Below are 27,876 nucleotides of genomic sequence, written 5' to 3'. Positions count from 1 at the left end.
ACTTGTATGAAAAGTGCAAAAAATGCCAAGCTACCCCTCTGCTTCCTACGTCATGTAATACAAAACATCCCCGCTCTATGCCTCCATCGCGCTGCAGCTTCTGCTACTTCATTATTGCTATTTTGAGTGACACACGCAGCTCCACACAGAAGCGACCGATGCCCAGAGGAGACCCTGGAAAGCGCAGCAGTGTGGAGCAGCCCCGGTTCCGCTGCGAGGGCTCCCCTCAGCCATGGGCGGTCGAGAGGCCTTCCCAACTCAGCGGCAGCGTGTTGTCAGGTGGAAGCTTTGCTGGGCTGGACTGGTCAGCCATGAGCCTTCGGAGTGTCTCTGAGGTGCCCGGTCGCAGCCAGGGCTCTGTTGCCACCGTGTCAACGGAACTGGGCCGTCTGCTGTCCTCAGCTGGAGCACGCTTCAACAGGTCATCTGCTTCACCCAAGGAAATGTTATCACCTGAGACAGAGCACAACATACATATGGTAAAGGGGACAAAAGCTTATCACATCTTACCACAACATTTTGTTATACCGAAGAGGCTTATTTGTCTGTAATAAATGCATAAACAATGCTTTTAAATTACATTTGTTTCTACAAAACACACGCGTTTGCTGTGCTGGAGAACCGAGGGAACCGAGCCCACCAGCCAAGAGCAGCCACGCTGAGCCTGTGAGGTCTGATGCCAACAGCTCCTCCCCTGCCAGATCAACACAGCAGCCAGACAGGCACCCTGGGATGGGCTGGGTAGAAGGTTCCAGCTTTCCCAAAGCCTCCGACTATAGGGACATGTCAAATCTGTCAGTGCATATAAGCATAAGAAATGGATGTACAAATAAGGCCACTAAATTACAGCGTTACGGCTAAACGCTGCTGTATAGACAGTCGCTTACTCAGGCCAGAACTCAGGAAGGGGTGAATTACTTTATCACTGGTAAACTCTACAAATGCAAGCAAGTCTGCACAGCACAGTCCAACATTGCTAATAACTCTAACGCAATCTCATGCTAAAATGCAGACTGCATAAATCATCATCATCCTGCTACAAAACAAAACACCACACCAAAAAAAACCAACCAAAAAAATGCCAAAAAAATCCAGCTTGCGGTGGTTATTATTCTGAACTCCACTGTTGTTATTTGTGCAAGGTTCAACTTCGCACCTACAACAGGACTTAAAACTGCGATGTTTTCCTCTTTAGAGCTGAGTCATGTAAATGAGGAAGTTCTGATTTGTTGGGGTTTTTTAAAGCTGGGCCAAAAAATGTTTGAACAATTTGGATGTGTGTGCTCCACCCATCCAAAACCACAGAAGTTTTTGCAGAAACATGCCCATTCCAGTAAAACATGAGAATTTTATATACTTTAGTGATAAAATATTTGACTTAAGCAATTCATGTCATGTAATTTAAGTATTTGGATGATTTTTCCAAACTTCAGTTTTTCATTCTGGAAGAAAGGCCTTTTTAAAGTTTGATTTTAAACCAAAGCTGCTCTGTGAAATGTTGTTTCTTCTGTAACAGGAAAATCTACTTTCTATCCAGCTTTAGGTTGTTTGCAGTTAGTTTTAGGGTTTGTGGCCTGTAGTTAAAATAATTCAAAAAGAAAAACAAAACTCCTAAGTTTCTTGTCAGTGACACAGAGTCCTGGCTCGTTTTCACTCTATTCGTAATAAAAATCAGTAAAGCAATTTGAATTAATTACTGTATTTTTTATCCTTAGAAAATGAGTTGGCAGTAATAAGAAGGGTTTATTCATTATATATAAGCTTATGAATTTAACCTTAATGCAGATAAAACGTTTCCTCAGTAAGAAAGACACCTAGTTATAAAATTTCTGAGATCGTCTTTTCTCTCCCTCTTATTCAGATGTCATCCAGGATTTTTCCATCAAAATTCTCTATTTAACGCTCTTAATAAAGGACATACATAAAAAAATGCATAGTGAAAGTTACAGCTGCACATGTATGGTACAAAAACGTAAGTTGAAGCGCAGTCTGCTTTCCTGAATCTTACACTCTATTTGCCACACAGCTGCAGGAGATTCACCGAAGTTCTGTCTCATTTTCCTTTCTTTATTTTCACAGCAATTCCTCCATTGTGCTCTTCTCCCCCTCTATTTATTGACGCTTGAAAGCCGATGGTCTAAGCGTGGGTGTGCGAACCCAAGCCCTGCAGACGCAGCAGCCAGGTGTACAGACATGAAGGCACGGACAGAAACTGCACAATCCCACCTACTGAAGGCTCAGTTGTCCTCTCGGTGCCTAAGGCAGGAGGATGCATGTTCCAAACCAAAATGCCAGCTACTTTTTGTTTAGTAAGAACTTGGCAGTGAATCACTAGCTCTGTCACGTCACACAGACAGTGGCGATCTGATCATCCTCCAGGCTGGGTAAAATAAAACTTCTCTATAATATTTGAAGTGTAAACAGACCGCCCTCTCTCTAGGGTCAGTCATGCCCTTTGCTTGATGCGGGGTCTAAAGCCAGCAGAGTGAGACCTCTTGGTCTCCTAAATCCTGAGTCAGATGAACTCTCCTGCAGGTTGGAACCCGCAGTTTCTACATACAAAAGTTACAGTGGTTAACAGGGGTTAACAACAGCACACGGCAGGGAAAACAATACCTAGAGAATTAATTTTCTTTTTGCTCCTTTTTTAAGAAATGATATTTAGAAACCATAAAAATAAGGGAACGTATTTGTTTAAAGACAAACAAGGCATGGATTTTCAGACAAGAGGGCCAGATTTCCTCAACTTTAAATATTATTGCCTTCAAAGGCAAAGCCATTAGAGGGAAGAACAACTTTCAGAGATAAGCACATCGCCATATCAGACTCATTTGGTGCTGCTTTTAGAAAGCACAACAGATCAGCTACAGTACAAAAGTTGCTCCATTATGCATTTTAACACTTGGTATACTCCATAAAATTCTTAATTGGGCCTCATATACAGACTTTTCTTTGGAATTGCCACTTGATTATTCACAGTTTGTATCTGGAGGCTGGGGATAAGTAGTCCTCTTTCACTCATGTGAAATACTGATTTAAGAAACTACGCACTGACTGCAGCATGTCCTGCCCCTAGATGAGAACAAACTCCTTCTGTCAGCCTGCGCTTACCAGCAATCAGTGCTGCTGCCCGCTGTAGATCAGCCCAGGCTCCAGCATTCCTTTACTTAAAGGCACAGAGTAATGCCTAAAGAGGCTCAAGCAATTTAGGCAACTTCTCTTACATATAGCAGGGTCTCAGCCACATATCTAATGTGCTCAAAGCTGTGAGAATTCTCTCTTCTGTCTCTGAGTCTGCTCTTGTTTACGCAGTTAGGAACATGCATACTTTGCCTACTGGAGAAAGCAGCTGCTGGCTTGCACAGACTTCATCGCCCAAAGTATCCACCAAGTTGATGGGAATGGGGTTTTTTTTTGGATGGGTGAAAACAGAGGAGGCAGCTTGGCTCCAATATGCACTAATTTTCCAATTAAGAAAACAATTCTGGGTGGCTTTAGGATTCCCACATCAGTCACATAAAGGGAAGTGAACCACTGTGCCAACACGATCAGCTCTTAAGATTTATCAAAGCCGGTAAATTGCCATCTCCCAGTCATTTAAAGGGAAGATAACCAGTTAGAGTCGCTTAGTTATATATTTCACACAGTTGTTTTTTCCCAGCAGTGTCTCTCAGGGTGGAGGAGAAATAACAGTCCTAGCTTTTAGGAAAGGGAGGATGCTATAAGCATTCTATCAAACCGCTAGCAAAAAGGAATAAAACCACTTGGCTTCACTCTTTTTTTTTTTTTGTAATGTCACTGGGTCTGAGAAGGGAACAGGAGTGCAGGCAGCAGTGCGGCCCTGACGACCACAGCTGAGCAAAAGGATCTCTCGTTCCATTTCCAAAAGGCACATATGCTAAGGATGAACGATAGTCCCCATGTGTACCAAAGAACAAGCTACATATAGACTTATAAATAAATAAATATATATACACACACACAAAAGTTATATATATCTAAAGGTTGAAGCTCTGGAGACCATGACAAACAGAAGGCAAACAAAATAGAAGCCGACACGATTCAAGGTGACATTATAAAAGAGGTGAGATAGAACAAGGGCAGAGAAGGCAAAGAATTTCACATAGCAAAAATGTTTGGGTGGAGTAAAATTAGTAAAGCATTTGTTTAGATTATAGAGGAAATTAATATGAATGGTTAGGTTTTTTTAGTGACTTAAAAATCACAGTGAGATGGTTAAACCAAACAAAAAAGGGATGAAGTACTTGTAAGAGTACCCATAGCAACAGAATCAGAAAAACTGTCAGCATCTGTACTCTCATTAAGTTTATAAAAAGGATACTGATACTGTAATTGCCTAGACAGCGTAGCAACCGCCTCCTAAAAAAGGGAGACTCATATGAAAGAGTCATTAGCACAGAGCGTATCGGCTGGGTCGTAATCCATGTGAGAAATTAAAGGCCATTAATGGTTGCCATAATCAGTACCTCATACACAAAGTAGATCTACATCAGGCAGTCAGCCCATGGAGCAGCTCCGAGATAACTCCCAGAGTTTGATGTATTATAAGGTCACAAGACATACATAATAAATTCAAGTGTTTGTATAGTGAAAGAGGTATCAGGATCAACCTCAAATACTGAGGTTGTTAACAAACCTCAGTTAACAAATTCATTTTAACAAACCAATATAAAACCAAAATTAACTAGAAACTGAAGTACTTCTTTATACACAATTTTTGGGCATATCTTCGTTCTGGTTGGACCCCAGACATCTGACTCCTAGGAATGCCAATCAACTCGCACAGACACCCCATCAACATTCATCAGTCAGGAGCTTCATTCCCTTCCACTAACACTTCAGCCATGCAGCTGGATATCCACATCCTACTGCCAGCACAGACACATCGCAGTGTTAGAAGTAGTGCAGACAGGAGAAGTACAAGTGGCTGATCTGACGGCAATCAGAGCATCTTTTCCTACTACCCTCCTCTAAGCTTACTCTAAAAAGCTGTGTTGAAGTTTTCTGGGGAACCTCTTGCACCAGCTACAGAACTCTATAAATAATTCCCATGTTTGAGGCAGTTGCTCACTGTTCAACTACAGGAAGTCTATTAATATTTGTTCCTTTAATTATTGTAATTACTTAGTATTAGCATTCCCTACATCATCTCTGCTACACAGAGCATACCTAAATAAGCAGACTTCTGCTGGAGCTCCGTCAGTCTGCGCAATCGTTCTTCATTCTTGCCTTTCAACTGATCAACATCGAGGCTGAAGTTCGAGTGCAAAGAAAAGCCGTCAGGCTGCAGCAACTGTGTCTGGTCTGGTGGAACGTAATCCTGAAGAAAAAAAAAATATGCACAAATCCTTCAGTTAAATAGCACATTTTTTAAAAGGGGAAATGTACACCCTCTGTATCCATACCACCCAGCCACTAAGGGACCACAGGAACTGCCTGACAGCGTTAGATCTGTGGTCTACCTTCGCATTTAAGCCAATCTGGTTATCATACATACACCACACTCCAACGCTTTCTGCTTTATTCGTCTCCTCTCCCTTGCAGAAGGTGGAGGCTGTGGTGATAAATTCACTTCTCCTAAGGCAGGAAATGTTTCCCCATTAGCACCTGGAAAAACAGAGATGAAATAATTTTCAAAGATATCAAAATATCAGTGTTCGAGACCGTTTATGTTTTAAAACAAGCCAGTATATTGTGCTTGACTTAATCACAGGAATTAGAGGAATGTATCCAAAGAGGACATCTTGCATGAAGCTAGCGAGCAATACCCAGATGCAGACAAAAGAACAAGCTACAGCAGCAATGGGTAAACTTGAAGCAAAGGCAAGGGATATCTTGAGATATATATTGAAATATCTTTTATCTAGATAAGGCATTTCATATCCCGCAAATCCATCGCCTACCTTACTTCACCATATCTTGTTTGTACCTAGACCTTTAAGGAAAACAATGAGTACTCGTTTAAACGAGTATAGTATCTCTGCTTGAGAAAGAGAACACTAGGCAAATTGGACGCATAAAAGGATACAATCACATAATAAACTACGTATGTAAATAGACAATAACGTTACGTGGAATATATGGTCATGTAATCAATGCCTTAATCACATCTCAGTTATATCTTAACTTTTTCGTGTAAGAACGCGTTAGAATTTAGTCATACAAAAATAAGTAACTAGATAAATTTGTCATCATAATTCTATCACATCACAGTGGAGGGGGAGCAGAGGGGTTAATCTGTTTCTGTAACATAAATGAACCCTAAGGCGATGTCACTGCTTCACACTTGTTTTTTCTATTTTTCTTCCTTTGCTGATTCTGGGAAGGACTTCAAACACGAACTGTTTCAAACAGATACTGTTTTTCTCTCCAGGACCAGCAACCACTGCCTGGGGGCTGGTTTATGGCTTGGTGTGGACAGTGGGCTCTGCACTCTACTGCAGTGCCTCTAGTACCTCCAATGAACAGAGCCTCCCAGAAAAAGAAAGGACTCTGCTTAACAAAACCAATCAGAATCCATTACCAACAATTACTCTTTGTGACAATGAAGTCACCTTTTGGAAAGGCTCTTAGTCTAGTATGACACATTAAGTTAAAACAAAATTAAAACAAAACTTAATATATGTAATTATATATATAAACATATATGTGTGTATATAAATATATACATATATATGAGTAAATATAGACACACACAGAGTACTGAACAAGTCTGCAGCATTTATCTGAAATTATTTGCTTTTCTAAAGAAAGATAAGGACATACAGTGACACTGAAAATAAACCACAGCTGTAGAAAGAATGGATTTTTCATTTCCTAGCGATCTGAAAATAAATTTTAATGAAATATCTTATATCATATTCATGCGTTTCAAAGATCATCAACTGAAATTTTAGAAGTAACAATTACTTTGGTTGAAAATTGAAATACTTAGCTTTGAAAAATAAATTTGATTGCTATATCAGGGAAGTTCAGAGAAACAAGACAGATATTTTTAAAAAAAATCATATTGCCAGCTGTTTTTTCCCTAGAAATAAAAATTTTATTCACCTCTCCTCTTTTCCCTCCCCCAGTTTCACCAAAGGTACTCATGCTCTTATCACAAATGTTTCGAGTAAAAAAATAAAAGTATATTTTTGAAATGGTATATGGCTAATAATTCACTTATCAGAATTCTAGTTACAAGATCAGTTGAACTTCATTATATTCAAAATAGCGCTATTACTCAGAATACAAAAATTTTTTTAATCATGTGAATTTATCACAACAGAAACAAAGTACAAACTGCAGAAGAATTTATTTGCACCTTTAGTGTTTCATCAGTGTAAGATGCTACCTGTTGCTTTAAGCATTTATCATTCAGATGCTGCTACGTAGACATGCTTTCAAATCACTGCACTAACACTAATGAATTCTAGGGCTTCAAGTGAGGCAAAAAAGGGAAAAAGAAAATGATAAACCTCTTTATTCCTGACTGCCTCAAATTTCTGAACCCTAGGAGATAAAGACAAATTCATTTGTAATGCTGACAACTATTACAAAATTGAGTTGGATTTTAAACCCACGTGAAAAAAAAATGAACAAAAAACCAGAGGGGAGTGTTATGCTCTTCTTAGGAAATGAAAAATATTGTTAAAATACACCACGAGTATTTCATAAAAGACCCTCAGACAATGTGAGCAGCACAATTCACAGAAAAAGCAGCCCAAAGTTAATGAGTTTTTATTTTTCATTTCAGGGATGGGAAGTCACCAGATTCATATTCAGAATTTTAATAGCTATTTATAAAACCCAAATAATGCAAAAGGTAACAAAGTTTTAGTTAGTGCCTACAGCTCAGTATTGGGGCACATCCCTGTCAACAGAGTCATAAATGACCTGGGAAAAAAAAAGGAAAAAGGGGGGGGGGTGGTGAATATTATCATAAGTTCCCTCCCTCACCTCACTAAGCTGCGAGAATCAGCTGGAGGGGGAGAGGGAAGAAATAGAAGAGAGGACTATAACATCATGAACCTTATGAAAGTGGTGAATAAAACCAAGGAGCACGCCATCACACGGGTGGCAGCTTCAAAACAGATGAAAGAAGAAATTTCCACACTGTGCCTTGTGTGAAGTATATCCACACAATACTGCTGATGGGAAACAATGAGAGGGATTCAAAAATGCTAATTCTGATTCATGAAAGACAATGTATTGAAGACAGCTTAGCAAGATCTATTAAATGCAAACACACGGCATTTGACTCAGGAAGCCTCTGAACTACAAGTCGCTGGAGGCTGAAAGAGGAGTCCGCAGTGCTGCTGCACGCCTGCTCCCCTCCTCATATCCTTCCCCATGCACCAGTTCTGGCTACTGTTACAGACAGGGTATTTGGCCCCATCCTGGACTGATGGACTCTCCTAAGGCATCCTTCCCTCCTTTGGTCTGTAAATAGTAAATAATATTTCCTAACCCAAAGACGACCGTATTGCAGGCTACAGAGCACCAAATGCACTGAACAAGCCTGAAAAAGCCCCATCCCGTACCCTTCCCAGCGCCAGGTTCTGTCCTGGACTCCAGGACTTGCACGTTAACAGAATAAGTTTGAATACATTTCGAATGAAAAATTCTGCTTTTAACCAAAGCCAGAGATAACAATCATTGGTCTATAGAAACATATCTAGTTTCATCAAAAAGCACTTGCAGGAATCTGCTGTAACTCCCCTACAGCAAAGAATAAAACCTTGTAAGATTATTTCCCATAGATGATTGAAGAGAATTTCAAGGTACTGTAATGCCTACTAATGGAAAATAACGCGTAGAGGCCTGAGCTGGCTGGGTTTTTTAAAAAAGAGAAGATTATTATTATTTCTAGTGACTGGAAACAAAACACATCTGAAACAGCACTTTTACATACATACATACAGAGGTCGAATAAAGAGACATAAGACAACGTGAGACACGATGCTCTATATAAAAATCTTTAAAAAACCTAAGTCATCTACTTCAGATGATTAAGAAGTGACAATGTTTACAAGTATGATGTTGCAAGTTATGTGAAATGAAGTAATGTGTGAATAGCAGTAAAGTGAGGAATTTAGAATGAATCACTATTTTGTACCCATATAATCATACTTGAAGTCAAGCATGCTTGCAAAACAAAAGAATGAAAATGAAACAAATCACTGGCTGCCCAACACTTTTATATTTCACTATGGACAGCTCGTAACTGTAAGCTGTGATTGCTAATAAATTGTTTTATTTGCTGCAGAACAATAGAAGAGCATTACATATTCTACTGTTGTAACATATTTGCCAAACTAATACTAGCTTTTCCTTAACTGAAACTTGGAAGATGTCAAAAAAAGTTCCTTGACAAGGCTAACATCCCAGTCAGAGCACAATGAGCACAGAAAGATGCTTTCTCATGAAAAGATGTGAAGTGTAACAAGGCAGGTGAGCAGCATCATTAACTTCAGGTGTGACCTACACAAATTTATTGCAGTACAATTCCATAAGGATCTGCATTTTAATTTGGAGGCATAATTTTCTAATACTTCAAAACAATCACCACAGCTACCACTGCAACTTTTAAAACAGTAATAATCATTTTAGGGACACATCATTAGACTAAATGACATGTTTGTACACTCGTAACATGGTTAAGGGGAGGTATAAACTCACCGATAAAAGCACTATCCGATTCCAACAGTGAATTTTTCAAGAACTCATTAGATTCAATCCTGAACTACAAAAATGAAACAGAAGACATGCAAATTCAGATACCTCAATATCTTTCTGGGGCGAAACTATAATTAATTTACATTAATTGCCAAACTTCTGCAAAGCAAACAGCAGCTCTACAGTGTTCTATACTATTCCTTATATGGCTATAAAAACCTATACATTTTTATGTAATAAAAGTAATAATTCATGTTCTCTTTAAGCATTAGGTTTTTTTTTACTTTTGTGTAGTAATCCTGTTTACTGAAATTGCCTACACATGGCAACTGTTGTCATGATTTGTGTAACACCAACATTTCCATCAAGAAATACATTCTCATTCCGCTTGAGTTTCAGAACAGTCAGCACTAGAACTGAGCTTTGTGCCTAAGGTTTCTATAAAGTACTGATCAAATGAAGAATGATTCCTTATGTTTCACTTATCCCACCACATACAATCTTTGATATTAAAGCATTAAAATAACAAATTTCTTCATAGTAATAACAAGCACTAAGAGTAACACTTATCCTTCACTGCATAGTTGCAACCACTTGCTATAGAAATTCTACTATAGAATAATTTATGTTGAAAACCACTCTGAAATCAAAGCAGTAGAAACTACCAGAGGAAACAGAACAAGAGAAGAAATTTTTTTACTGCAAAGCATTGCTCTGAAGAAGAATTTCAGGCAACAAATTACAAATATAAAATGCATTAAGGTGCGGGGTTTTTAATAAAAAAAAAGTTTCATTTCTGTGTATAGTTACAGTATTATCTTTGAGGCTCTTGCACAGTCTTGTGTTTTGTACAGTTTCACATTCCCATGAGACAGAATTGAACTCTGTTATTCTGTAGTTTGGGTTAGTGCAGAATTCCAATTTTATTTTGCTCCTTTCATCACGTCAGAAAATAAACATCCCTTTTGAGACAACAGATCTAATTACTGACTGCCACGTGCATCACTTAAGCCACCTAAATTCAGAGCAACTGCTTCTGGCTTGGCCTTTTCTACTAATTCCCGCCCCCAGCAGCAACCTAACATCATATGAACATAAAAGTACCACCAGTGAATATAAAAAGAAGGGAGTTGAAGAATCAAACTACTTCTACATACAAAGATAAACAACTTGTATGTCAAGTTTAAAGAAGCTGTTACTCATTGTATTGACAAGCAAGAGAAGTACATAAACTTGCTGTCTTGTAAGTTAAGTGTAATTCCTTTCTCCAAATCTGTGAAAGACACAGTATTTGTCACACTTGAAAAAGGCAAAGTAATATAATAAAGCAACTGTTTAATTCTTACCAGTCGCATAGTTTGTGGGTTACCGCCAGAAGCGGATTCATCTTGATGAACGAAAGCCACATAGACAAGGGACAAAATGGTAGTATTGAGATAAAAACAGTTAATACCAAAACATATTAAAAGTTTTATCAGCATATTATCACAAAAATGAAGACAACTATGCATTACTTCTTTAAAATTACACACATTTTAATGAATATTTTTAAAACATTTGAATGCAATATTTATTCCCATTTCATTATGTCAATTTAAGTGGAACCAGAGAAATCAAACAGAGTGCAGTAGTATATTATTTTTAAGAACATTAAGCACGTGCAAGCCCTTTTAAGGCTGGATTAATCAGTCTCTCCCAAAGAGCAAACATACTTTTCCTACTAGAGCTATATTGTTCATCACTAATAAAAATCAACAGTTTCCATCTTGTTCAAAACCTGATTTGTTATCCAACAAAAGGAAGCATAACTATTTTTGTAGCGACTGAAAACCAATTTTTTAAGAAGATATAACCACACTTCATTAAATGCTAAAATTGCACTAAATCGTGCTGAATTCTGAAAAAGTTTTCTATATTGCAACAGTCAGAACTACTTTTGTGCTATTTTACAACAATACTGTAAACACTTGTTATAGAAAGCTCACATCCAAGTGTCGACTCAAGAACGTGAAAAACATCAATTTGTGGGAAGGCAGCATGGTTTAAGCCATCAAAGCAACACATCAGGGCACAAAAGGCTGCTGTACTTGGTTCCTCTCTTTCACCCTTTTGTTTGATTTATTGATAACTTAAGGTCTTTATTATTTGAGTTACTGCATCTTAATATCTAGTCACACAGCTAGCAAGAAATATTTTTTTTCATCATAGGATTCTGCACACTGCTGAATCCTAATGCAACTGGAACACAATACTCAGAAAACACAACAGGTTAAGTAACTTCAGATGAAACAGCATTTAAACAGAAACCTATTTTCCAAAGCGTATGTAAGAAGTCAGAGTCGATGGCCTTCTTACTAGAGTAAAGATTATCCTCCCTTCCCTAAAATAAGTATTTTGGTTTTCTTGCCATCATCTTCACATATTAAATTTGATACATCACATATTTTTCTTATATTAAAAACTTTTGTGAATTTTAAAAAAAAAAGAGTGGAAGTTAATGGTATGCAGCATCCCAGTAGTTGCTAGTGTTAAACTGCGACACTTTAAACTCCATCTCAGCTCCACAGCTAGGAGACAAAAAACCCCAATAATGGAGAGAAATCTCTCTAATTATCATTTTTTGTTTAAACTTGCTATGAACCAAGTAGAAAAACAAACAAATACAGCATCAAATTTCAAAAATTAAGACAGCCAAAAATGAATTATTTCTTCTATAATTAGGGATCACCTGAGCCACGTACTTCCTGATCCCACTTGTGTTTTGCCATTTTTTTTAGTGGTCTATCAAGAGCTAGGCAGAGGGAGTCAGGAGTCTCATTTATATGTAGCGAAGCCTAACATTGCAACAGTTCTGTAGTTAAAACTCATGGGTGCTCAAAAAAAAATTTATTCTGTGTTCCAGACATCTGTTTGCCAGTAATAGGCATGTTTGTGTAGCTAAACAGTTGTATTTCACAGAATCACAGAATCTTCAGAGTTGGAAGGGACCTCTAGAGATCATCTAGTCCAACTCCCCTGCTAAAGCAGGATTGCCCAGAGCACGTTACTCAGGACTGCGTCCAGGCGGGTCTTGAAAATCTCCAGAGAAGGGGACTCCACACCCTCCCTGGGCAGCCTGTGCCAGTGCTCTGTCACCCTCACTGTAAAGAAGTTTTTCCGTATGTTGGAACGGAACTTCCTATGTTCCAACTTGTGCCCGTTGCCCCTCGTCCTGTCACTGGGAACCACTGAGAAGAGTCTGGCTCCATCCTCCTTCAACCCACCCTTTAGATATTTGTAAGTAATAATAAGGCCTCCCCTCAGCCTTCTCTTCTCCAGGCTAAAGAGTCCCAGCTCTCTCAGCCTTTCCTCATAAGGGAGACGCTCCAATCCCTTAACCATCTCGGTTGCCCTTCGCTGGACTCTCTCCAGCAGTTCCCTGTCCCTCTTGAACTGGGGAGCCCAAACCTGAACACAGTATTCCGGTTGTGGCCTTACCAGTGCCGAGTAGAGGGGGAGAATGACCTCCCTCGACCTACTGGTCACACTCTTCCCTATGCAGCCCAGGATTCCATTGGCCTTTTTGGCGACAAGGGCACATTGCTGGCTCATTGACAATTTACTATCTACCCGGACCCCCAGATCCTTCTCCTCAGAACTACTTCCCAGCAGGTCCACCCCTAACCTATACTGGTGCCATTTATATCAACAGATCTCAAGACTAATGATGTTCTCCCCTAGGTGGGACATCTCAACAACCAATTTAACTAGCAAGAACGATGCCGTTCGCTTGATATAAACTCCAAGAGATGAAATCAGTTCTCTCGGCTTCTGTCAGGGTGTACTAATCAGAGCAGGAGACTGCAGAAAGCCCCAGGACTGAATGTACCCTCAACATGCTGTCACTCCTCCTGGACTGACAACCAGCCCATTCCTGATATGCTACTCCAGTCAAGCAGAGCTCAGCACTGCAGCGCAACAACATCAAACCTGCTCCTGTGCCTTTCCTTCCTATCCCCCGAAATAGTAATTGTCCAGAAGTCTGCAAAAAACTGCCTTATTTACAGGGACATTTAAAAAAGATGATTAATTTCTCAGGATAATAGTTCCACTAATAGTCCACATATCTCTCTTTTACAGGAAGAGAAAAAAAAAGAAAGAAAAAGCATATCAGAGAAAAAACAGTATATAAAGCATGTAAAGAACACTTACATATAGTGTGGGAAAACAAGTAAGCCTTTGCCACTACAGCCTATAATACGACATTTGCCCACAGTACAAAAATCCATATTGCTTTAATTCATCTTTCTTTCTGCCTTAAATCAGACAGTAAAACCACTCATCTACTTTCAGTGAGAAGAAGATGATAAACTTGTCTCCAAGGAAAATAGACTGGAAATAGAGAGATACATGGCAACTAATTAATTCTCTTGCTCAGTACACAGTGACAGACTATAAAGTTAAATGATGTTGTAAAGCAGTAGGAGAGAGAAAGGGAGAAGAAAGGCTGCTTCAGGATCCTCTATAAGCATCAGTGGAAAATTGTTTTAAAAATCAGCTGCTTGTCTACCAACTAACCTAAATAGTCCGAGGAAATGCCTCTTTAGATTGTCACCATGTAACCCTGAATTACCTATTTAGCATTAGCATATGTCTAAAATGACTGCTTGTCCTTAAAATTAATGAAAAAAGGCAATTTTGCTTTCTAGCTGGTACAAGTTCCTCTCCAGACAACATTAAATGAAAGCCTTCTCAGACTGGCCTATTGAAAAATAGTCTAAGGGCAGAAAAAACAAAACCAAACCCCACACAGATCTCAGTTGAAAGTAGTGAATTATTTCTATCATTTCAGTCAATCTCACGAAAGGGAAGACTGAAGACAACCCTATATATTCCATTTAAGACATTAAATGATATTCAAAAGCCTGTAATTAATACAGAAGGTGGTATAGATATGCTTATTTGCAACCACGATGTTGTATTATACATAAGCAATGTTGCACACATTGCTTGAACACCAGCACATCCATCCAAGGTGGAACAGGAATCATCCTTAAGACTCACCAGGGTACCAAACAAAACACCCTGCAAGGAACTGTCACCCTTCACATCTTGGTATCAATTTTGTTAATCTTACTCACATATGGGTCTATTAACAGGTGACACAAACAAGCCTCAAAGCACAACTAGTGGTAAGAAGCGGCATTCAGATTTTCTAAAGCAGTATGGAAAGGTGTAATTCTTTTCCTTTAATATGTGTTTGGGTTTCTCTATGATAAACTTTCACCTCATGTGAAAGGCTAAATAAAGTCTAAGGAGCAATCTGAAAAGGTACTGGGTGTCTGGCGAGGGGGAGGCTGCAGGGGTGGCCTCCGTGAGAAGAGACCAGGGGCTGCCCCATGCCCAGCCAGTACCACAACAGACCTGCTGTGGGACACAGCTGAGCCCATCAGCCAAACTTGTGGTGCCTCTGTGCAAACATATATAAGAAAGGGCAAAACGAAACACAGCAGTGAGGAGTCAGGACAAAAGCGTGAGAAAAAGCCTTGCAGACACCCAGGTCTGAGAAGGAGGGGGAGGAGGTACTCCAGGTGCCAGAGCAGAGATTCCCCATGGTGGAGCAGATGGAAAGGTTCGAGAAGACAGGAGCAGCAGAGGGAAACCCATAGGTACTGACGGCAATTCCCCTCCTACGCCACTCATTGCGTCAAAGGGACTGAGCTGATCCTGGGGTGATACCAAGGAGGAGGACCAGGGGCATCAGGAGTGAAGTTGGGCCTGGGGAAGGGGGCAGGAAAGGTGTGGTTCTAAGGTCTGCCTTTTTGTTTCCCACTACTCAAAATCACCAATGAAATATCTACTTAAATTGATAATAAATAAGGTTCATTTTCCCTGAGCTGAGTCTGTTTTGCCTGCAACAGCAACTGGTAAGCAACCTCCCTGTCCGTACCTCGGCAACAAGCTTTCTTCTTCCCATTTCCCCTGTCTTGCCACTGGGGATGAGTGAGGGGACATCAGCGGGCGAGCATCTGGATGGGAGTTTGCCTGCTAGCCAAGGCTAACCCACCACAGAAATAACATTACTTTCTCTTCAAAAATTAAGTTAGGCCAGTCTGACTTACACGAATACTTTCCTGAGAAGTCTGTATCTTGTGCTCAAAACTGAGTTCACTTGTATAGTTGCAACTGTAACTTTTGGAAACGCTGAAGCGACTCTCACATTTTTAAGTAACATCTAAAATAACTTGAGACACTGCTCTGTTTCGTGACTGTTCATATAAGATATCCGAATGAACATTACATCTGGAGTTAAGTGCAGAATACAAAAAAAGGGGCATTACATTAATTTTTCACTGCTTCTGCAATATGCAGCCAAAATATTTTACTATTTTAGGTTCTTAATATTTTACTGTATTAGGATGATCTCTATCAAGCGATACAAGCAATACTTCATTCTAGAACCTTAAACTAGTTATCATATCTTACATGTGGTTTCTAAAGCAAAGCCTGTTTACAGATACAGATTTCTGAAACTTTGAAATAGTTGACCCAAGACTATCAAAATAAAATAAATTTAATCCATTACAAGGAGATGAAGGTGAAGACACACTGCACGTTAACCAATTCAGTTTCAAAGCCATCTACTTCCTCCGTGAGAACTGAAGAAAAGCCAGAAGGAACTTACCTGCTAACACTTTTATCACAAAAGAGTTTTACTTCTATCAGCTGAAGAGTTTTACTGCTCTTTTTATGCTTTACATTATGACAGAATTTCAGCATTCCAGTGTTTTACAGTTTTCTACTGCAGTGCTGACATTGAACTTGAAAGAAGTAAAACTACAGCTGGTGTTTTTTAATTCTTATCAAATGCAAAACAAATAAACAAAACCCAAAATTATCTTGGACCGTTCATTCCTTACCTTCTGTTTCTCTCCTCATTCTCATTCTGTCAAGTTTCTTCTGCTGCTCCCTCAACAGTGCCTGCTGTTGAATCTCCAGAGTGTGGTCATCTTTTGGAGGATCAGGATACATGTGCCTCAAGCCCATACGCGTTTCAGAATCTAGGGAAAAGGTATGAAATGTAAATTTTTCCCTAAACCAGCGTTTCTGAAAAACTTCTTTAAACAACTAGCTACAAAGTCATAAAACACACTGAAAATAACAGTGATAATGGCCAAGAGGACAAGCCACTTCAGCAATGATTTTACAATTTTACTATACTAAAAAATACATTTTCTGGTAAAGAAACAAAAGGTTACACAAAATCATACTGGGTGGGTAAAAAAAAAAATAATCAAATTCACTCTACTTTCAATAAAACCATAATATCAAATGCATAGGGAGTTTAAGAAGTTTAAGCAGCAAGGTCTTGAGGCTAGGTGAGTGCTCTGACTGATAACTCAGCATTACAATGCTGTAAATTGTGTGCACTTGTAGAAATGGCCACAGAGAGAGATATACACATATACAAAATGCTGTCCACAGGGTATGTTGTGTATGGATGGTAGCTTTGAAGAGGCGGATTTTTATTTTTTGTCTTTAAATCCTGGGTTGCGTGGAAGATGGGAAGAAAACAACAGATGTTTCACTACTTATCTTCATCAATAACAAGATCTACCTGCCTGTGTATTTAAGTTCATTAAATTCCCAGATATTCTGTATATTCACGGGATCTTGTGCATCCTTTGATGAAGGTCGCCGTACTGGAGCCTGCAGACGAAGCCTGGCCATATCAAATACGTCCTTTGGATTCTTCTCTCTCCTCCCGCTTGAAAAGTTTATAAAAGAACATAATTTACCACTGTAATACGAATGAGTTCATGGAAATATAATACTGACAGAGGTCGCACCTTTTATCCTTAAATAAAGTGATCAAAACAGGAAAATAAATTTGAAAGTAATGACACTGCATACTGTGTTATAAAAAGGGATAACCTACTTAAAAAGCAAAAAAAACCCCTCATACTTTATGGAGTGGAACTAAGACTGATGATCTAATGAGTCTTTTCCAACTAATTGGTATGATTAACTAACTCATTTTGGAAGTAAACCAATTTTTTTAAATAAAAAGGGTATGATTTTCAATAAGAAAGTACTTCCACAGGTGGGTAATATTCATAAGCATATTCATAAGCATATTCATCAGCAGTACTACTGCAGTTTACAGACACAAATTATGCCCAAGGAAAAAAGATAACGAGATAAAATTCTGCCTTAGACATCTGCTTTGGACCACTCTCCAAGACAGAGTATTGCAACTTCCAATCTTACCAGTACAGCCATTCTTACACTGTTTCCAAGATTCTTGGAAAAACTCCATATGCTTTGCATGAAAGAAAATTTTATATACAAATTCTATCCTTATACTTTCATTTTACTCACATATATTAGTCAACTAATACTAGCTACTAATACACAGTATCTTTGAGCTCCCGGGCAAAATCTAACTCTTAAAATTGAAGATGAAATTCTTACCGTGTAATTGGTATATCATCATCACTGGCCACATTTAGCAACTGTTCCTGCAGTCGCCTCTCTTCACTACGAAGCTGTTTCCTCATCTCTGATAACTCATTTATCACATTCTTTCTTTCCTCTGGAATTTAACACAAATAATTTAAAAATAAAGAATGTCAGAGACACTTTTCTGCCTACCTCATAAATGTAAGGTGAAAAGAAAAAAAAAAGATGATGAACTGTTAATTAAAGAAAGGATTATATAAACACAAGAATCCAAACATTTCATACAGTAGAAATTAGGTCAGAGCTTGTATTTTGAGACAGCACAAGGACCAGATCCCCTGAATGGTAGAAAGCATATGAATTTCAACAGAAACATTTTGCTGCATTTAAAAGAGGAAAAGCTACGAAATACCAACAAGTGGACACTGCCAGTAAACAGCCTTATTTTGAAATTAGCAAATCTACACTGTCCTCAGAGTCCCAGAGGCAGACGACAGGAATTCAGGTGGTATCAGCAAGCACACAACGTCATTTCTTTTTCCTGGCTCAAAAGTGGGATATCTGTCTGCTCAGTGCAGACTCTCTTATTAAGTGTTCAAGAGTTCTACCTTCAAAACTTATTTTTAGTATGTGCTTATGTTGACTTTTTAGACCTACTTTCGGCCTAAGCTGGGTTTTTTTTGTGGTTAGGAGGGCATTCCTCCACAAGTTAAAACAGTTTCATAAATACCTTATTTTCCAAATAACATTCTTAATAATTTGATATTTTACTAACTTTTAGTCTGAGTCCAGAACTTAGCAGGCAAGCAAGTTTTACTAGCTTAAATCGTCAAACACAAGATTTAATTCATATGCCTGTATTTCTCTCAAGATAGATGGTCTGAGTCAATCGATTTCCGAGAGCTGCATTGAGAACCACTGCCTTCCATTTAGCGGAAGAGCCATAACTCCCCAGAATGGATCCAGGTACTGACTGCTGGGGGCTAGCATTTGTAGGACATCATTTACTGCTGTATTCCATGTGTTGCGTCTTTTATACTTGTAAAAAAGAATCAGAAGAAAAATTACTGCTTTCCACCCACTTAATGCCAAGATAACCAACATATAAAGAGCAAAGAAGATCCTCCCAGCATGTCTGAATTTTAAAACAACCAGTGAAAGCCAAGAGAAATGAGCAGAAGATGAGGCAGATTAACAAACAAAAGCAGAATTTAAGAGTTAGGACTGTAATGCTCTACACATAGTTGGTCTAATCTATTACTCAGCCAATCCAAAACTCTCCCATTGTGCAATGTTCTGGTCACAGTGGTCACCACTGTCCTGGCTGAAAGATCCAGCACTTCCCGTGCAGACTATTCCACCACCAGAGTTTTTACAAAAAATATTTCCTGACAAAGATACATAATAAATGCATTTTTATTTTTTATTAATACTTCAGACATACCAAACTAATACACTGATAATACTGAGACAGAGAGAACACCCACATAGAAATGCAAACTTTATAAGACTATTCCTTTGCAGCCAAGAGAACTGTAACTGGGACCAATTTTATTATAATAGAAAGTGAGCTTGCAAAAAAGAAAGCTTGCAATACCTACCAAGTGCGCGCAACTGATTTCTTCTAGCAGGGACAGGTGGAGAAGGAACCCTTGGTTGTGGAGGATCCTAGTAAACATAATGAATATGAAATGTTAATATGTCAAAGGAACAAAATATAGCAGACATAAGTACATTTTATTTCCTTATTTTATATCCAATTTACATTAACTACCACTACTACTGGAAGACAGAATAGTAACCTTACAGGTTGTTAATGCCCAAGTTCTTTTCAAATCTGATCTTGAAATGCATATCTAAATTACTATGATAATACCTATAATGCACTATTCAGAGATCCAGACTATACCAAGTACTGCAAAGACAGAAATAAACTGACCTTTCTCCACAGCATTCTTAACATTTAGGGAAAGCAACAGTTTTAAATAAGGTTGAAAGTCTTACTTAAAAATGTTTTCTGAAACTGCATTATAAAGTATTTTGCCAGATTACCATTTTCACGGCAAACTAATTTTTAAAATTTTTAGCCCAGTTCATACACAGTTGGTGTAAAAAAAAACTCCGATAAAAAGTCAGAAGTGTAGCCTGAGATTCAAATATCATAGATGATTATTTAATCTACTCTTCACAGGAGAAATGTATTAAAAAAAATAAATTATCCCAGGGAGGATGAAATCAAGTGAAAGAAATGAGTGGTCTCAGGACCACTGCTGTAACTCATTTGTGATGCAAAGCAGAAAGTGAAGTGTATTGGGAGTTATAATCTTTTTGTACCTTCAAAAACAAAGATAAAATAATAATGTCTGTAGCTAGGAATCAACATGAAACTTCATGCCTGACCTAAGTTCTTCTCTGAGTGACCACAATGAGCTGCTAGATTAGACATAAACTTCATTAACCTTGTCCTGGTTTGAGGTAAAACGGAACCAATTTTATTCAGTAACTTTGCTTCTTAGCTGGGCCTCTCTAACTACTGAAATTAACAGCATATTGTGCAGACAATGTTCACTCCCTCAGGGTAATAAGACCAATGTTTATAGCTGATGCCCAGGCATGGTGTGCAGAGAGGCTCTTGCTTATACCTATTGCTATAACACCCAAGGCCAACCAACTTTGTTATTGGCCCTGTTGGAGGGTCGGAAGCGGAAAAGCATAGTGGGGTCCCACCTGCAGGGAGGAGCGGACAGGACAGGTGACCCAAAACTGACCAACGAGGGTATTCCATCCCATCTGCCTCATGCTCAGTATAAAGGCTGAGGGATCAAAGGGTCATCTCTCTCTTCCTCCAATGGCTGACATCTGAGGACGACTCTGTTCATCTGCCTTTGATCCCGACCCTGAACGCAGATCCGGAATCCAGTTCCCATCTGTCACTGAGTCCAGCCTGGGACTGCCCCAGTGCCAGTTGGTGTCTTGACTGTCATCTCGGGAGTTTGATAAGGTTTTGTATATATTTCTTTTTTTTTTTTTTAATTTTATTATTAATATTTCATTAAAGTAGTTTAGTTCCTTCTAAACTCATAAGTCTCTTTTTCCTCCTCTGCCCCTCTCTTTGAAGAGGGGTAGAGGGGAGCATCTGTCGGTCCCATGTGGGGTCCCCCAGGTTCCCAGTAGCCGATTTGGCCTAAACCATGACAATCCTAAAACTTGAGAACACAGACAAATGGGGTCTGGATAGAGTATGTACCGTCATATATGGGGTACTCATCTCTACAGAAAATGCGCATGCAGAAAAAAAAATAAAACAACATACCCCAAAAAATTTCTTCAATACTTTGAATAAAAATTTAACATTAAATTTCAGAGCTACAACACTGCTAATATAAAGACTGTCACCAGTTATTTGTGGTATTCCAGTAATAACTGGCAATCATTCAAAACCTAGTAGGATTTCATACACTGTAGAGTCTTAAATCAGTAAAAGTTGACTATAAAAATCATACTTGTGCATAGTAAGATATATGGCTCTCAGCAGAGGGAATCCTTTCTTCTTTTCTTATTGATTTGTTCTGAAGAGCGGGAATGATGGTTGTTTTGAAAACTGCAAGGAGGAACACAAGACTGAAACTACCTTCCTATGGATTCTGAATGAAGTATTATTTCGGAAATCAAGACTATTCTTAATATTTTTCATTTGACAGAAAAATCCTTTTGCTTATCTTAACTGAATTATTTTTTTACTTAATTTGCTTTCAATTGCAAAAATTATTTCACGTGATTTTTTCCTATACCTATGTTAATTTTAATTTTTTTTCTATTATGTATTTTTTTTGTAATTTATTACGGCATGTAGAAATTTCTAGAAGAGAAAAAAACAGTTCTATAATATACTTATATTTTGTCCATCAGAATTCTATGTCAAGGACTTCTTACATCATTCAGGGCAAACAAAAATAATTAAATTAAAGAATATCATTGTTAAAGATGAAAGTCCTCCAGTCCTCTAAATTACAACACTTTATTTTTATTTGTATTTGGACCTCATCAAAAGCAGGCCACAGTACGTGACAGTAGATATAAAAATCAACTATAGAATGCAGCTTTTTCTTATTTATCTTGTTTTCACTATTTTTTAATGCAAATTTCATCAGCAAGATAAGTTTCCACTGTAGCATGTCTGATTTTTCAATTAGCTGTTCTCTGTGAGTGCATTAAGTGTACCATAGCTTGATAAACTAAGAGGGGAACAACACTGAAGGTAGAGGTCTAAGAAATCATGCACTTTCTTTAAAATTCAGTTATTTTTTAATGTTAGGAAGCAGTATTTCTATTTTAGAAAGTCACTGATACATACCATCTTCTTTTCCTCTTCCATCTTTTCTTTCTCAAAATATTGTCTAAGTTGGTCATCCTTTTCTTCTTTTTCCTTTCTTCTTTTTTCTGCCTCTTTTTGCCTCTCTTCATCTAATCGAATTATTTCTTTATTTTTCAATCTCCGCTGTAACATAAACATTATTAGTACATAAAAAAGACTCAACATTATTAAAGTTTTGCTTTGTTTTTCTTTGAGAAGTTAAAATTACACATCAAAGTGATTAGTCTGAAATGAAAAGCATATTTCATTAGGCTGACTTCAAACATTCAAATTAAAAACTATGCCATGCAAATATCAAACATCTGCAGTCCTGGCTCTGCTAACATCATTTAACAGAATTTGTAATAACTTCAGTAAACATCAGTTTGTGTCCCCAGATCTGCTGCCAGTTAAGGCTAAACTGTAGGAGTCATTTCCAAAATTTCAGACTCAAACAAAACATACTGCAAACATGTACCATCCTATCACAAGCCCACAGAGAAAATGATCATCCAGTCTCAATTTTAGTTTTGTGTCTGTGAAAAGCGATGATACCAGTTAGCTTCCTACTCTATACTAGACCAGCTCTATTATCCAGTAGACAAGACTCACCCAACTAACTTGCTCTTACTAGGGAAGAGAATCTAGAATATAAGCCAAGTGTTCTGTATTAGAAAACAAAGTCCTACATCCTGAACTGATCTTTCATAGTCCCGCAGGGTACTGAAAGACTTTTCCATCTCTGATGGCCTTGCGTCCTTTTCCTACAATTATTTATGAGATTCAGAATTATGCAAATTCATTCAATTGATGATAAAGCAAGCTTTTGGGTTTGAATTGAATTGCAAGTCTACCTCCATGAAAAGTATTAATTAGATTTGCTTGGCATTCTTCCAAAACAAGCAGTATTCTCATCTCAAAGACATATCCTGGCCAATTCAAAAAAAGGCTTTAAGAAATATGCCTTTACAGCTACATTCAGAATACAAATAATTCCATGGAGCTAGATTTAAGAGGCTAACAAACAAAAAAAAAAAGTTTAATTCACCAATTTGACAAAGCTTTTTTTTGGCCTCACAAACAATTTCCTTTAGAAAGGACAGCACCATGGGCAATTATAAAACTATATAATTTGTCTTAGAAGAATTAACAGTACTTCAAGTTGGTAGTATACCATAAAGAGTGAGAAGAACATGCTAGTTAGTATGGACAAATTTCTACCTCTCCTCTGGCAAATGTAGACCCATTTAAAAACAAAGACCAATTCACAGGACAATTCTCAATTTACCTTCTTCATCTGGAGGACAAATATTACAAAGGGTTAGTTTAAGATAAAAAAAGTCAAGTTATCAAAATACTGCACCTCCTCTTCTTTCTTTCTTTTCTCTTCTTGTTCATCTTCATATGCTTTTTGAATTCTCATCCTTTGTTCAGCTAGTCTTTTTTCTTCTTTTTCTTCTTCCATTTTAAGTTTTTCTCGCTCTGCTTCTTCCCTACGTCTCTTTTCCTCGATCTAGAAAAAACGCAAAGAAGTATCCCATTGTCAATAGCCCCCAATAATCTGATGAACAACACTTACCATTGCGATCTTCTACGGACATTTGCAGTACCTACTTGTGCAATCAAAGATTACATGGAGCAACTGAAATAATTCTAGGGCTAGAGTTACATTTCAGCCTCAGAATTCCTTTAAAATGAGCTGGTATTTTGCTATTTCTTTTTGACCACTTTTTACTGAACCACCCTCCAGTAACAACTCTAATTATAAATGCTACTCATAAAACCTGAATATTTCCTAAAGCTTACTCTATTCCAGATATGCTGGAATAACCCTTTTCTTCACTGATTAAATAATGGAAGATGGGAAACCAAAACAAAAAAGACATAGCAATTATCTTTTCCTTTCCACGATTATAATGTTTTCAGACACAGCAGAGACTTACTGAAGCCAGAGGTCTGCCCATTCTTTATTCTTTTTGGCAGCGCTATACATGGAAAAAGCCTTGATCTTTTCTTTTTAAGAGATCCACATCAAACTACCGTATGACATTTGTACTCTTTTAAATTACCTAGGACTTCCTTGATATAGATATTTAATTAAACTGGTATTTAATTCCAGTGACATAAGATTATATGCAAAGTATTATGGACAGAAGACACAAACTGGTAGAATAACAATCATGTTTTATATACCCATCAAGAAATAACTACATTATTATTGTCTCACTGATCACCATTCCACTGCGATGAACATGCATTTGTACCACGTAGCCTTACCAAGGGCAAACATCTTGGTTTCTTTACATATTTATGTATGCAAACTTGTACTGTATACACAGTTTGAGAGTTCGAATACTGTATTTAGAGAGTTATACTCGGGAACAAAAAAAGGACAGAATCTAGATTAATGAAGCCAACTATTAATAGCATCACTTTTATAGGCATTTCTTATATAAGGCAAAAATCTGAAACTCAGTAGCATATAGCTCAGTACACATCTTTTGTACAGAATTGGCTATGACTGGATAAGGTCTTTGGTCAGCAATGATGATTTTCTCTGACTGTAATCTCTCTTTTTTAATATGCATTTAACAAGATAATAACTGGTGTGTGCATTCACCTGTAGACGAAGAAAGTTCTTGTACGACTCTTGTCGCTTAAGATGCTGTGGAGATGGTGGTTCACCAAACACGTTACCTCGAGCAAAAGGAGAGGTCTGTGCAAATGTAAAACCTAAGGAGAAAGAGAGGGGAGAAGAAGGAGGGGGAAAAAAAAAAAAAAAAAAAAAAAAGAGTTACAGATAAAAGTCAAAGCAAACTAAGGCAGCAAGCCCAAGTGAAGAAGCAGGAATCTGAGACACTTATTTCAAAAGGTAGTTTATGGCAGCAATAATTCAAGGGTATAGCTGAAAACAATAGCAATGATTAAAAGTTACATTGTCTGCCTAGAATACTGTCAGGTTTTAATTGCTTAATTGACAATGTCCAAGCCAGCTGTCATTTTACAAAACAACACCTATAAAAGTCACATATTCCACTGACCAATCTGCCGGTTAATATCTAAAAATGTTACCTCTAAGTTAATTCAAATAGCAAAGATTTTACATCTCATAACTTCTCTGTTTGCAATTACTCTGACTTAGCACATGCAGTTCTGTTCCTTAGGTTTATAAACTTGTCAAAACCAAAACATCCTAACAGAACAAATGTTTAGGTAAAATAGCAATGGATCCCACAAAAACCGAAGGCCAAAAACGGCAAATAAAATTCTAAGCACTCAGAACATCGAATTTTGCCGGTGTAAGGTGCCTTCCACACTATGACTTTTGAAGTGTCAGGTTTCTCTCAGCTCAACCTCCGCCCCTGTATTGGAAGGAGCAACACTGAGGAGAGGTTACTAAGTTATTCTCAGCCCCGAGTTACAACCATACAGTCCCCAAAGCTCTAGAAAGGAGGATTTGCTCAGATGCTACACAGAACAGCTTTTGTAGAACAGGATCGTGAAAGGAAGTAGAGGAGAACGGAAGTAAGAGAAGGAAGAATGCTGCATTAATTTTTCACCTGACACAGCATGTTCTTCATTCATATCATGTCTGCTTCAAAGGACAGTGCAAGGATGCACAAGAGCCATAGCTCCACTGAGCTGAACACAGCTGTAGCTGTTTTCATGCTTCCCCTTTACTCTTCCCTATATAGTGATGTACCACCCAAGTCAGATGAAAGCAGAAATAACACGTACACTTATTCTCATAGGAATGCATACGCTTGCTGCTACAACCTCGCCTTAGAAGCATGTGCTTGCATACCAAGGACTACACTTTGAGGTTAGTGTTATTTTTCCTTACATGGAATCACTGATTGAATCCTTCCAAAGTATAACTAAATTTATATGTGGCTCTTTCAGGATGGATTTACTTCACTCAGGATATATTCTACACAGAAAGTCAGAATAAAGTTTACATACCATTTAAAAGGCACGGACACAGGACAGACAAGTGGCTATGGAACATATTGAGGAATGAACTTACTGTGTACCAGCTACTATCCTGCAAGTTCCTCTTTAAGGGAATGGTGTAAAAAACCAACCAAACAGGAAAAAAACCCAAACAACACACACAAAACCAAGCAACCAAAACCTACACAAAGCCACTTTACTGCCTGACTAATCAAACAGAAGGTGCAAGACTATGAAGTTCCCATTGCTGATCTGCACCACCTTCTGATCCCAAAATAAGTGATCTGATGAGCAGGCTCTTTGCTATTCCGCATTATTGCTTTATCGACCTTGCCTGTTTCACTCCCTGCTAAATGGTTAGATATACAGCATATTAGGGAGAAAGAGCAAGAGGGAGGACAGAGGGAAGAAAAAAAATTATTCTACAACCAGTGGTCAGGACACTGAATTGGAATCTTATGACGTAGATCCATGCCCCAAATACCATGTAATTCTTTTACACAGAAGTGCAACAGTTCAGACAGGTGAAAGAAAAGCAGCACCTAAGCTGACTTGAGGAGTCTCATCTAAATGAGAGAACTGTGGCACTCCAGACCTGTCCCCAGTTTGGGACGGGCAAGGGTCAGGATTGGTGATTTGGGGCATGGATTTGCTGATTATCACCAATCCTGACCCTTGCCCATCCCAAACTGGGGACAGGTCTGGAGTACCAGAGTTCTCTCATTTAGATATCTCACAAAACATAAGAAGAGAGAGAAAGATGCGCTAGTTTTTAAATAGGAAAATAAAATAAAATCCCTAAAACGTGGAGGCAGTGCACAGGGCTGCATAAGTACCCAGTTTACCTGTAACTTTTTAGAACTCGTTAACCTAGTTACTGTACCAATTTAATCTCAATCTATAATGTCATATATCTGCAGACCTTCCTCCTGCTTTTATTCTATCATCTCTCCTACTATACTCTTGTATTTTACTGTATCATTTAAGAGTAAAACAAATGCGTATGAAGATTTGATTTGACACTGAACTTGGAAAACTCATGTACTGATCCTGACTGTTCAGTGCTAAAACAGTTATTATCCATCATAACTGACACGACAAATAAGAAAATACATTAGCAGTGCACACAGTGACAGCAATGAAGAAGTTTGGGAAAGAAGCATAATACTGACTTCACAGATAGAGAGCACTAACACTATCACAGGACTACAAGAAAGGAGTAAAGAAACTAGAGAATTTTGATTACTAAGACCTATAAATAATTAGAGCTGTAATACAGTATTCTTAAAAACCTGCTATTTTATTTGTAGATGCTTCTGTGTTCTCAGGTCTTGGGGAGGCCAAACTTAGGTCAACAGATACAATAGCCCTTTTATCTTCATATAGTCTTGCCTCTGGATTATGATATGCATCTTCGTTTTGCTTGTGCATCATATTCAAGTCCG

At 38.1% G+C, this 27,876-nt stretch overlaps 1 protein-coding gene across 1 annotated transcript; it reads right to left on the bottom strand.

The window, feature by feature from the left end:
• Positions 1–226: 226 nt before the first annotated feature.
• Positions 227–27,876, bottom strand: LOC104293448 (centrosome and spindle pole associated protein 1-like; the record flags this gene model as incomplete). The annotated part of the gene is given in 15 exon segments (XM_009892953.1): positions 227–453; positions 5,191–5,341; positions 5,519–5,628; positions 9,685–9,748; positions 11,028–11,068; positions 16,581–16,721; positions 17,283–17,428; positions 18,136–18,256; positions 19,725–19,791; positions 21,627–21,709; positions 21,712–21,724; positions 22,478–22,621; positions 23,841–23,990; positions 25,098–25,210; positions 27,724–27,876. Coding segments are annotated over 15 exon segments (1,724 nt in total), but the record flags the coding sequence as incomplete, so codon positions are not given.

The sequence above is a fragment of the Charadrius vociferus genome, unplaced genomic scaffold (genome assembly GCF_000708025.1).
Source record: "Charadrius vociferus isolate BGI_N301 unplaced genomic scaffold, ASM70802v2 scaffold539, whole genome shotgun sequence".
Taxonomy (NCBI): domain Eukaryota; kingdom Metazoa; phylum Chordata; class Aves; order Charadriiformes; family Charadriidae; genus Charadrius; species Charadrius vociferus.
Note: the sequence above shows the minus strand (reverse complement) of the source record. Positions and strands in the feature narration are given on the sequence as shown.